The following is a 12,135-nucleotide window of genomic DNA, read 5'->3' on the forward strand; positions in this document are numbered from 1 at the left end:
TGAGCATCAAAACAATTTTTATTCTATTTTTTTATATAACTGGTAAGTTGGAGAATTGACATTTTATATTTAAAATAGACGGTTTTTCTTCTTTGCTTCTTTGAAAAGAGCAGATACTTACTAGTGTTAAGACTGAAAACTCATTTTTCCATCTCTTCCTGTCTTTTGCTTGTACATTGGCAGAACTTGGGTTGCCATAAAAAAGTAAAGTAAAATTTTCAACCTAGCTTTTCCTTTTCATCAACGAAATATCCCAAACCCAGAAAGGCTGTCCCCCCTCGTCCAGGTCACAGTCAGGACTTTGCATCAGAGGCCGGATCAGCATCCAGACCCTCAGCTCTCCTCAGGGCTCTAAACCTTGTCTCACTGCCTCTATGAATTCACGTTACAAAGAAGTAATAGAACAATCTAGGCAGTGGGGTTTAGCTTTAGTTGATATGTACAAAGCAAAAGGCATTTACCTTTTTTCATTTTCCTAGACAAATCTACACATGATGTAAGGATTTACATGGCAGAGAGATGACAAAGCAAAGAGGAATTTGGTTGGCATAAACAATGATTCAGGTTGGTATATATACTATATATACAACCACTCTGAAACCCAGCTGGTTAAAGGGGTTAATCAGGTAAAACAAAACTTATTTTTTTAAGTACACTGTTTGTTGGCAGGCATAATCAAATGCTCTCATGAGGGGAAGCCACATTATGAACAATAAAAAAACTTAAAAATGACATTGGCCTTTTAACAATACATTATTTCAGTAGTTTATTTCGTTAATGATAGAGATTATCTTCTCAGTAAATTCAAATAATTAATTTTAGAACAGTGAATGATAAGCCAGAGCTACAAAAATTAACATCCAGCATTATCTTGAAATTTCAGGGGGAAAAGTGGTTGACTGCAACTTCACCTATCTTTTTGGGCCAAACGATGTTGATTGAAAGAAACAAATTTGGAATACAACTGTATCTGGTTCTTTTATATTTGAAAGTAAAAGCCCCCTGACAAAGAATTCCATTTTTCTGCACCTCTTTAGGGGATATTCCAGTAAGGGGCAATTTGGATCCTAGAACACAGCTAGTGAGAACATGAATGATGGAAATTTAAGAAGATATTCGCTTTTCCCCATGACAGAAAATCAGCATCAAATACATTCAACATGATTATGGTGACTAAAGCAAAAATACCAAGTATAGGATGATAATAGTTCTTGTTTGGCACATATATTAATACATTTTCAAATATCAAACAATGTAACAGCAACATCTACTAAAACCAACTAGTACAATAAGAAGACTCCTAAAGCACTGTTAATTATTCACATCATAAAAACCTAATCCCCATATAAGTTCTGTAACCAAGCATACCCTCTCTGTTGTGCAAGCTGGTCCAAGCATATACTTCTCCAGGATTCTCCAGTATTTCGAAGTGAAACTCATGCTGAACCCCAGAATTCCTTACTGAATCCCCTGCATCTTCCGATCAGGCCCTCACTTATGAAAATATACACATACCCTTATCATAATTTTGAAAAGAATGGAAGGCCTTCATACATGTCAGTTTTGAGTTTTATCCAATCATTAATTTTCTGCAGAGTTGTTTTCTCTTGACTTAATATTTTTGCAAGTTTTTTCATTTTTTCTTCATTTCTTTCTATGTACTTTAACCCCTCCAGCTGCAGCTGATTGAGCTTTTCATTTCGGCTTTCATCCAGAGGTATGTTTTCACACATTACAGGATTAAATCTAAAATAGGTGTCAGGAGGTAAAAGACCATCAAGCATTACGTGGACTTCTGTTAAACAAAGAGAGAACAGAGTAGATAAGAAAATTGACTTACTCTGCAATGATCTAATTTTATCCTTATTTAAAATTATCTTCTTTTAGGGCAAATTACAAAGCCTTATTTCATCACTCCAGTCAATTAACAGTAGGTCTAAGGAATCCATACTAATGACTATAACTATGAAATGAAATTCATCTCCCAAGATAATTCATATAATTCTAATTAGAAGCCTTGCTTCTCTCCTCTCTGTTCTGTGTTTGGTTATACTCTTAGCCATTGCTGAAATGCTTTTCCAACTTTCCTTCTTTTGTTTTATAATTTTTGGTAGCATCTTTATCAAGATATAATATATACACAAAATTCACCAATTATAATTTGAGAAGTTTCGACAAATGTAGATCTTTGTGTAATCACACCAGTCATGATGTGGAATGTTTCTGTCACTCCAAAAAGTTCCTTCATGCCTTCTTTTTTTTTTTTTTTTTTTTAAGATTTTCTTTATTTATTTGACACAGAGAAAGCACAAGAAGGGGGAGCAGCAGATAGAGAGAGTGGGAGAAGCAAGCTTCCCAATGAGCAGGGAGCCTGATGCAAGGCTCGATCTGGGACTATGACCTGAGCTGAAGGCAGACAACTAACTGAGCCACCCAGTCGCCCCTTCCTCATGCCTTTTAATAGTTCCTCCTCTCCTTACTCTTTGCCTTTTCCAGAATTTCATAAAAACAGAAGCAGAAATATATAGCTAGCTCTTTTGTGCCTAGCTTCTTTTACTTAACAACATGCTTTTGAAATTCACCCCTGTAACAGTAATGTATTAACAGCTCCTTCCTTTTTATTGGTGTGTAGAATTTCATTGCACAGATAAACCACAATTAGTTCTTCTGAGTTCTGGTTCTCTCCAGTTTTTAACTATCAGAAATAATCCTGCTGTAAGAATTTACACATTAAGTCTTTTTATGAATATGATTCCATTTCTCTTGAGGGATACTCTGGGATGAAATTGCTGGGTCATATGGTAAAAGCATGTTTACCTTCTTTTTTAATTTGAAGTATAGTTGACACAGTGGTACATGTTTATCTTTTTAAGAACTGCAACACCATTTTCCAGATGGCCACCCCATTTTACATTCCAATCATTAATATATCAGAGTTCCCACTGTTCCACATCTTTGTCAAAACTTGGTATTGTTAGCCTTCATTTTAGCCATTCTAGAGGATGTGTAGTGGTACCTTGTGGTTTTACTTTTTATTCCTCGACTATGGTGTGAAATCTTTTATGTGCTTTTTAGTCATCTGCATATCTTCTTCAATGAAGTGTCTGTTCACTTATTTTGCCCATTCTTTTTAGTTAATTTGCTTTTTAATGCCTTTTATATAAATATATGTGAGAATTCTCTACATAGTTTGGATCTGTTAATATATTTGGTTCTCATAATGGACCAGATACATGTTTGGCTAGTATTTTATTTCAGTCTACAGATAGTTTTTCATTTTACTAAAAGTGTCTTCTGAAGAGCAAAATATGTACTTTGATAAAGTCTAATTTATCTGTTTTTTTTTTTTCTTTTTTGGTTCATGGTTTTTGTATCCTATCTAAAAAATCGTTACCTAACTAACCCAAAGTCATTAAGATTTTCTCCAGGGTATTCTTCTAGCAGTCGTACAGTTTTAATTCTTTTATTTAGGTCAATGATCCATTTCAGGTTAATTTTTGTATATGGTATGAAGGGTCAAGGTTCACTTTTTAAAATATAGTTATCTAATTATCCCTGTACTATTGTTTGGAAAGACCATCCCTTCCCCATTGAGTTACCCTGTCAAAAATATTTTGAGCTTACATGTGTGGATCAATTTCTGTACTCTATTATGTACTACTGATCTATACTGTCTATATGCAAATACCACAGTACCTTGCTTACTGGAGTTTTACAGTCTTGAGATGAGAGGGGGTAAGTCCTCTAACATTGTTCTTTTTCAAAACTGTTTTGGCTCTTCTAGGTCCTTTGTATATCCATGTAAATTTTTTTTTCTAAGATTTTATTTATTTATTCATAGAGACACACAGAGAGAGAGGCAAGAGATACAGGCAGAGGGAGAAGCAGGCTCCACGCAGAGAGCCTGATGTGGGACTCATCCAGGGTCTCCAGGATCACGCCCTGGGCTGCAGGCGGGGCCAAACCGCTGGGCCACCGGGGCTGCCCTATCCATGCAAATTTTATAGTCATTGTGTTAAATCTCTACCCCAGAAAAAGGCTGTCTGGATTCTTAGAGCAATTGCATGGGGTCTACAGATCAGTTTGTGGTGTGCCATTAAAACCACACTGAGATTTCCAATTCATGAGCGTGGTGTATCTACTGATTTATTCAGAACTTCTTTAATTTCTTCCAGTAAAGTTTTGTAGTTTTTACTGTTCAGATTTTGCACCTAATTTGTTAAATAATTCCTTCAGTGTTTAATAGTCTCATGCTACTATAAATGATGTCTATCTTTGTATATATTTAATTTCAATTTCCAGTTACTAGTATGCCAAACTACAACTCAGTTTTACTTTGTATTCTCCAACTTTGCTAAACTCGCTAGTTCTAGAAGCTTCTGAATAGACTCCTTAGGATTGTCAATATAAACAATGGTGTTATCTATAAATATTTACTTCATTTTTAATCTGTCTGCCTTTTATTTCCTTTCATTGCCTTGCTGTACTGGAAAAGACCTCCAGTAGAGTGCTGACTGGAAGTGATAAGACATCTTACTCTGTTTCTGATCTTAAAATAGAAAGTATTCAGTCTTTTATCATTAAATATGATGCCAGTTCTAGGTTTTTTTGTTTCGTTGTTGTTGATTTTTTATAGATGCCTTTTGTCAGGCTGAAGAAGATCCTTTCTGTTCCTTAACTTACTGTGACTGTTTATCAGGAATGGTTGTCAAATTCTGTCAGATGCCTTTTCTGCATCTACTGAAGCTACCACGATTTTTTTTTTCATTTCTTAGTCTTAAATTAACAGAGTAAATTTCATTAAATTTTATGTTATGTTAAACCAATCCTGTATTCTTGGGATGTTAAACCAATCCTGTATTCTTGGGATGAATCCTACTTGGTTATACTGTATTCTCCTTTTTATACATTGCTGAATTTAATTTGTTAGTACATTGTAAGGATTTCAGCATGGGAAACTAATAGATAATTGGTATTTTTATGTATTTTATAATTTTTTCCTCTGGTTTTGGTTTCAGGGTAATGCTGGCCTTGTAGAATGATCTGGGAAGTATTTATCCTTCTATTTTCTGCAAGTGTTCATGTAGCATTGCTATTAATCTATCAGCTGTATTTTTCATTTCAGATAGAGTATCTTTTACCTCCAGAAGTTTGATTTGGGCCCATTTAATATTTGTCTTCTCATCATACTCAAGTCTTCCTCCAGCTCACTGAACATGACGTATGTTCTTCATAGCTACTGTAATGTCTTTGCTAATTACCTATGTATCAGTTGTTTCATAGAGAGGTCTGTTCTTATTGATTGGGTTTTCTCTTGGTGAAGGGTGTGTTTTCTTGCATATTTGTATGTCTGGCAATTTTTTATCAGACACCAAACACTGTGAATTTTTATATTTTTGTGTGTTGGAATTTGTTGTATTCCTTTAACATTGCTTGACTTTATTCTAATAATGGATGCTGTTAATTGGATTCAATTTGAACTTTTCTGAGGGCTGTTAAGTGTTAGGGTGGATCCAGAACAGCCCTCAGTCTAGAACTAATCTGATGCCGCTGCTGAGACAGTATTTGTTTTGAAAATTTCACTGTGTATCTCATGTATTACAAGGTCCTTCTAATCTACTTAACCAAAATCTGAGCTACTCCTATGTGAGCCCCAAGACAGCTAGCTCTGGCTAATCCTTCCTGGTGGTGCTTTGCCCTGCCTTGGTAGTTTCCTCACTTGCACACACAGATCAGTATACAAGGGCACTCCCTTGCATGTCTCTAGAGCACTCTCTCTGTGAAGTCGCCTACCCTGTTGTACTTTGCCCACAAACTATAGTTTCCTGGGCCTCCATACACTCTACCTCTGTATCCTGTACTGCTCTCTTGTTCTATGACCTAGAAACTCTCTTCATGTAGCAAGTTAGGCAATTGCAGGACTTACTTCACTTATTTCCCTTCTCTCAGAGATCACTGACCCATACCACTTGTCATCTAACATCTGAAAACCACTGTTCAGTTCAGTTTGCTAATGGCTTAAGGGGGGAGAAAATGAAATATATGGCCTGTTTTATTTGATCACTTCTGGCCAGATGTGGCAGTCTTAACCCTCTTTTAAAATCTCTAAACCCTATTATCCTGTAAGACCTGTATCAAGTCTAATTTGCTTCTTGTAAACAGTCTATACTAATCTAGTTTCGTTTCATTATCTTTTATTTTCTTATTATTTTTTATTTTTTTAATTTTTTGTAGTTTCGTTTTCTTATTTCTCCTTTTCATCCATAGTCTTATTAATCATCTACAACTATTTACATTTGGTCATTGATAATGCATTAGACTGAGTTAAATGAAACTGCAGTTTTTATATAGGTCAATAACCATCTAGTGACAGCAATTATGTATATTCACTCAAGTTCTTTATTAATAAGGGTGTTAAGTATGCAGAAATAGCACTACTTGTTTTCTGAAAATTTCAAATTAGCCCATCACATGGTGTGCATCAGATATACATAAAAGTATTTTGAGACTGGCTGATTAAAGCTTTCTTTGTCTCAGCAGATTGGTTACGATAAGAATATTGCACAGACCTAGTTACATGCTTCTTGATAATGATGGTGATAGAGAAAGAGAAAGAGTACATGCACGAGTCAGGGAAAGGGAGACAGAATCTTGAGCAGGCTCCATGTTCAGATACAGGACTTGATCTGATGACCCTGAGACCATGACCTGAGCCAAAATCAAGAGTCAGACACTTAACTGAACCACCCAGGTACCCTTCTTTTACTATTTTTAAGTCATAGATCAAGCATTATTCAATTTTAACTGTTCACCTACATGCACATACAAATATGTCATATGTATCATAGAAATAATGTCACGTTATCTTTAAGAAAATTGTTTTATGATGCCACGGACATTTATTTTACTGTTGACATTCAGAAGTTTAGTATTCCGCATGTAAATCAAATGCATTTGTACTGTGATCTAATAAAAATATGATTGAAAAAAAGAAAAGAGTATTTTATTGATTTGACAACAAAATTTCAGATAGTGTAAAATCCAGTATATAAGCTTCTTTTAGATTATCATTTACAGGATAAAAGTCCTTAGTGGGGAGTTTAAGATCCTCATATGGGCTAATGACTCAGCCAGTAAATATGATGATATGCAAAGAATGAGAGTCAGAAGCAAGGAGCTGGTACGCATTAACCATTCTTTTTAAGAACTGAATAACAGATTTCATGGGACACCTGGGCGGCTCAGCGGTTGAGTGCCTGCCTCCAGCTCAAGGCATGGTGGCAGGGTCCTGGGATCGAGTCCCACATCGGGCTCCTTGTATGGAGTCTGCTTCTCCCTCTGCCTATGTCTTTCTGCCTCTCTCTGTGCCTCTCATGAATACATAAATAAAATCTTAAAAAAAAAAAAAACAGACTTCACAGAAGACTTAAAAATAGAATAAAATAATGAGATCTACACCATAGGGCCAAAACTAAAATTTCAACAAATACTCACTGTCTACTATGTGTCGGGCATCACAATCAAGAGGACAGCCCTCCACCTAACATTCTTGTGTGACAGAAAGATAATAAGCGACAAGCAAATATGTAATACACATCCATATGATGAGACAAATGCTCTAAGTTGAAAAAAAAAGAGAGAAAGAAAAAAGCAGGGTAAGAGGGTGGAAGGACATGGGCAGGGGCCAGAAAGTAGTCGGGAACGGTCTCTCAGAGGAAGTGACATCTGAGCAAATATCTAAAGAATCAGAGAAGTGAATCAAGCGGGGGGGGGGGGGGGGGGGGGGAGGAGAAGACCTCACATGGAGAGGGCACAGCAACCGCAGAGGTCTCGAGGCAAGAGACTTCTGAGCCAGAGGACAGCAAGCACTAATATGTAGTTGGACAACTTGACAGAAGGGTGACCTGTGAGGTTTGGGGGAGGAGATGTATTCAAAGGCTAGGTCTTAAAGGACCTGGTAAATTTCACTGAATGACGCTTTTGGATTCTGTTCGTAAGTGTGTTTTGTCCTTAAGTGTGACAGGAAGCCCAGAGGGCTCCGAGCTGGGATAAAGATGATTCAATTTACATTTTAAGAGTCTTCAACTGAGGGGGTCTGGGTGGCTCAGTTGGTTAAGCTTCTGTCTTTGGCTCAGGTTGTGATCCCAGGATCCTGGGATCGAGTCCTGCATCGAGTCCTGCATGGGGATCCCTGCTCAGCGGGGAGTCTGCTTCTCCCTCTGCCTCTCCCCAGGCTTGTGCCCTCTCAAATAAATAAATAAAATCTTTAAAAAACAAAAGTCTCCAACTGAAACTTTGTGCTAATCCTGCTATAACTACTTCTCCAACTGGACAGAGGCAAGGGTAGTTCCAGTGTATAGATGAAGAATAGTCTCTGTTCTAGAGTCGCTTAAAAGAAATGAGCAAGGAGAAATGGAAACAAAAGATTTGTTCCCCTCTGCTTCTCGAACCTCCCATACAGACATAACACACTCACGCCTAGATAAGCGTCAGCATATGCTACCAAAAACTGAGATTCATGTGCTTGAAGGCGGCAGACAGACTCACCTTCTGTATCTGTAGCACTGTTAATGACATTAGACAGTTTGGTTTTCAAGCTTGTAGATGTCACAGAGTTTCTCACATCACTCTCATAACGCCCGGTGCCCAGGGACACAATGCACTCTAATGGGACGTCAGGCCAAAGACATTTGCACTCGTGCATTGCTAGCGCTGAAGGGTTATTCAGAAGCAAACCTCCATCCTGCAAAATATAAGTCAAGAAAATACTCTTAAAAGTGAAATTCTATTTTACAAACGTGAAAACGAAAATTGCATTTTAAACAGTTTGACATGTACTCACAAGGAGAGCTTAACCATGTAATACACTGAACAAGAAATGATTTGAAAACAGAATGTAAAAAAAAAAGAACAGGACGTTCCTTTGAAGTGATTTCATTTAATATACTACAGCTTCAAAAAAGGGGAATGTGGAAACTCACTGGCCTCATTAAGCTTTCCTTTCCTATTACGAGTTATTTTAACTTATTTGATTGCTTTGCATATTTTTCCCACAAAACAACTGTGGTTCTACCAGTTATTTTTTTTAATTTTAAAGATTTTATTTATTTATTCGTGACAGACACAGAGGAAGGCAGAGACATGGGCAGAGGGAGATGCAGGCTCCCTGTGGGGAGACTGATACGGGATTCAATCCCGGGGCCCAGGGATCACGACCTGCATGGAAGGCAGACACTTAACCACTGAGCCACCCAGGCACCCCTCTACCAAACAGTAGTAGTTCTTCGTTCAAAAGTCAAATATAACCAAATTGACTCAACTAATTTAACTGCAGCTTTAGCAGCAATACAATTTTTTAAAGTATCACATTCATTATAATACAGATATAATCTAAACAAAATAGGTTTAAAAAAAGTAGGTAAACTTTGTATTTCTATTTATCATAAATAATAACTATTATTTAGAAGGATTCAGAAGGAAAGAAGGGTAAAAGTGCACGGAGTATGGTAAACTGTAGCAGAAAAAAAAAAGTATCAAAAGCCTTGCATAGCTGGGATAAACTTGGTATTGGTGTAGCCATTCAATTCTAAAAAGCTTCGAACTGCTGGAAAGTTACTCCTTCTAAAAAGCCTAAATTCCCCTCCTTCCAACTTTCACCCATTAATTCCAGGTAGTACATTCCAAAGCTACACAGATTTGGTCATCTTCTAAGCCTACAGTATAGCCTATTCAAAAATTACTTGCAGTTTTCTGATAAGCCCCATCCCCTCAAAGGCACTTTTGTGCCTTTGAACATGCTATCTCACTCAAAACACTCTTTCCCAGTCCTCTTCTTTGCTCAACTACTTGCCATTTATTCTTCAAAATAAGAGTAACTTATCTAGCAAGAACCTAAGTGAAATAATCCTAATTTTTTTTTTAAGATTTTATATTCATTCATGAGAGACACAGAGAGAGGCAGAGATATAGGCAGAGGGAGAAGCAGGCTCCATGTGGGGAGCCTGATGTGGGACTCGATCCCAGACCCTGGGATCACAACCCGAGCCAAAGGCAGATGCTCAACTACTGAGCCACCCAGGCACTCCAATTGTAACATGTTTAGTAGAAGTCTATTTCTACTGGAGGATAAAGACACTGCTGAATTCTGTAGTAGCACACTGAAAAAGAATTTTGAAAAAATGTCTTCCATAAGAATAGGAAGAGAAATTGCAACTTTAAATTGGTGTGTATCAATGCAGTGCATTTTAAATAGAGCATCATTACTGTAATAATACAAATATTTTGGGGGCTCCCTGGGTGGCTCAGCAGTTTAGTGCCTGCCTTTGGCCCAGGGTGCGATCCTGGAGTCCCAGGATTGAGTCCCACGTCGGGCTCCCGGCATGGAGCCTGCTTCTCCCACCTCCTGTGTCTCTGCCTCTCTCTCTCTCATAAATAAATCTTAAAAAAAAAAATACAAATATTTTGGAGTAAATATATATAATGAACCACATTCTTTTCTTGTGGAAAACCTGTATTTTCAAAATTCTTTTTAAATGTACTACAGTAAAATTATGGCCAACCAGGATCTATAGCAAGTGAGCCATTTTGCATCACTGAGTTTTCCTTAGAGCAGAGTGTGTGTATATGTGTGTGTATTTAATAAAACTCTTTTGCAAGAAGTCATATACTTTTCAAAAAGGATTATAAGAATGGTGTTTCCATTTTTTCTCGGGGATTCAGAACTGTGGGGGAAAACACAGATCAGGAATATTGATACTTGTAATTCTAATCTCAGCTGTTCTACTTCCTAGCTCTTTGCTAGAGGCATCATGACATTTAAAAACAAGGTCTGACTTGATTTCTAAAGTTCCTTCCAATTCCATAATGTTATGATTAGGTATCGCATTGAGTGTAGATTATACATGATTTTAAATGGGCTCAATGTCAACTTATTTTAGTACTGGCGCTAAGTTTTAAAAAGTGTGATAGGGATGCCTGGGTGGCTCAGCGGTTGGTGTGTCTTCAGCTCAGGGCATGATCCTGGAACCCCAGGATCAAGCCCCACATTGGGGTTCCTGCATGGAGCCTGCTTCTCCCTCTGCCTCTCTCTCTGTGTCTCTCATGAATACATAAATAAAATCTTTAAAAGAAATAAAAAGTGTTGCCAGCTTTTTTCCTATTAATTTGCAAGTTTCTGATAAAAAGTAAAAATGACATGCAGCAACCCAATCTCCAGTGAGTTGCTAATAGGACTGTCTTTTCACAAAATTAGTGAATCAAAGGATCAGAGACTTCTCCTAAGTGGTTTCTTTCCTTGTGGAAAATTATCTACCCTACTTTTCCACCACTGCCAATATTCGTGTTCTCTGGCTTCAAGGCCCTATTAGAAATATGCAGGATTTTGCCCTAGTAATGAAGTATATGGATGTTACTAAAATTTCTTGTGGAACACGAAGAAGAAACAAACATCCCTTACCTTTTTGTGAATTTATGTTCAGTTAGCCTAGGGGATGGGGGTGGCATTTATTTGTAAATCACAGATAACGGCAACTCTTCATTATATTCATTCCCGAAAGAACTTTTAAAAAACCATGTATCTCAAATAACCCACTCTGGCTGGACCAGTGAGAATACACTAGAAGGCAGCAGCAAAGAAATGCTCTAAATACTAACCATGAGTCTCAGACAAAGTCAACCTTTCATTATGGAATCGCCAACCTGAGGCTAACGGTCCTTTATTATGGCATACAGCATTCATGCCCAACGTGTAGCTTTATGATGCCTCTGGGATAACAGGGACACACACGGCTGTGTGGATTCTCAGGGGGGAAAAAAGTGTTTCATCATGCGTTTTCATTGCTTGCTCTATTCTCCATTTGGGGGTGGGTTGTCTGCTGCCATTTACAATCTAATCTCTACCTCCCCCTGAGGTGTGATCTCCATAGCTCTCCAACTACATCTCTTCAAAAGAATGTGGTTCATGTTTCCATGTTTGTGACTTTCATGAGAAAAGGCTATTCTTTCAGAAGACAACCCTTGTCAACAGGGGCCCATTTATTCAACAGCCCACCGTATTTCAGGTCTTTTGTTCTTTTCATAAAGTCCCATTGTAGCTGAGACAGGCCTAAGTCAGGATGCTCTGAGACATAAAGACTG

General features: G+C 37.5%; 1 protein-coding gene across 2 annotated transcripts in view; it reads right to left on the minus strand.

Annotated features, from left to right (window-relative positions):
• Positions 1-12,135, minus strand: part of PNPLA8 (patatin like domain 8, phospholipase A2) — a 46,983-nt gene continuing 34,848 nt past the window's right edge. For both annotated transcript variants that reach the window (XM_077864081.1, XM_077864079.1), the window contains exons 9-10: positions 8,548-8,743; positions 1-1,795 (exon numbers count right to left, since the gene is read on the minus strand). In XM_077864081.1, coding sequence (XP_077720207.1) covers positions 1,521-1,795; positions 8,548-8,743 — 471 coding nt within the window. In that variant the 3' untranslated portion in view covers positions 1-1,520. The remainder of the gene's footprint in view (positions 1,796-8,547; positions 8,744-12,135) is intronic.

This window comes from Canis aureus, chromosome 21 (genome assembly GCF_053574225.1).
Source record: "Canis aureus isolate CA01 chromosome 21, VMU_Caureus_v.1.0, whole genome shotgun sequence".
Lineage (NCBI taxonomy): Eukaryota > Metazoa > Chordata > Mammalia > Carnivora > Canidae > Canis > Canis aureus.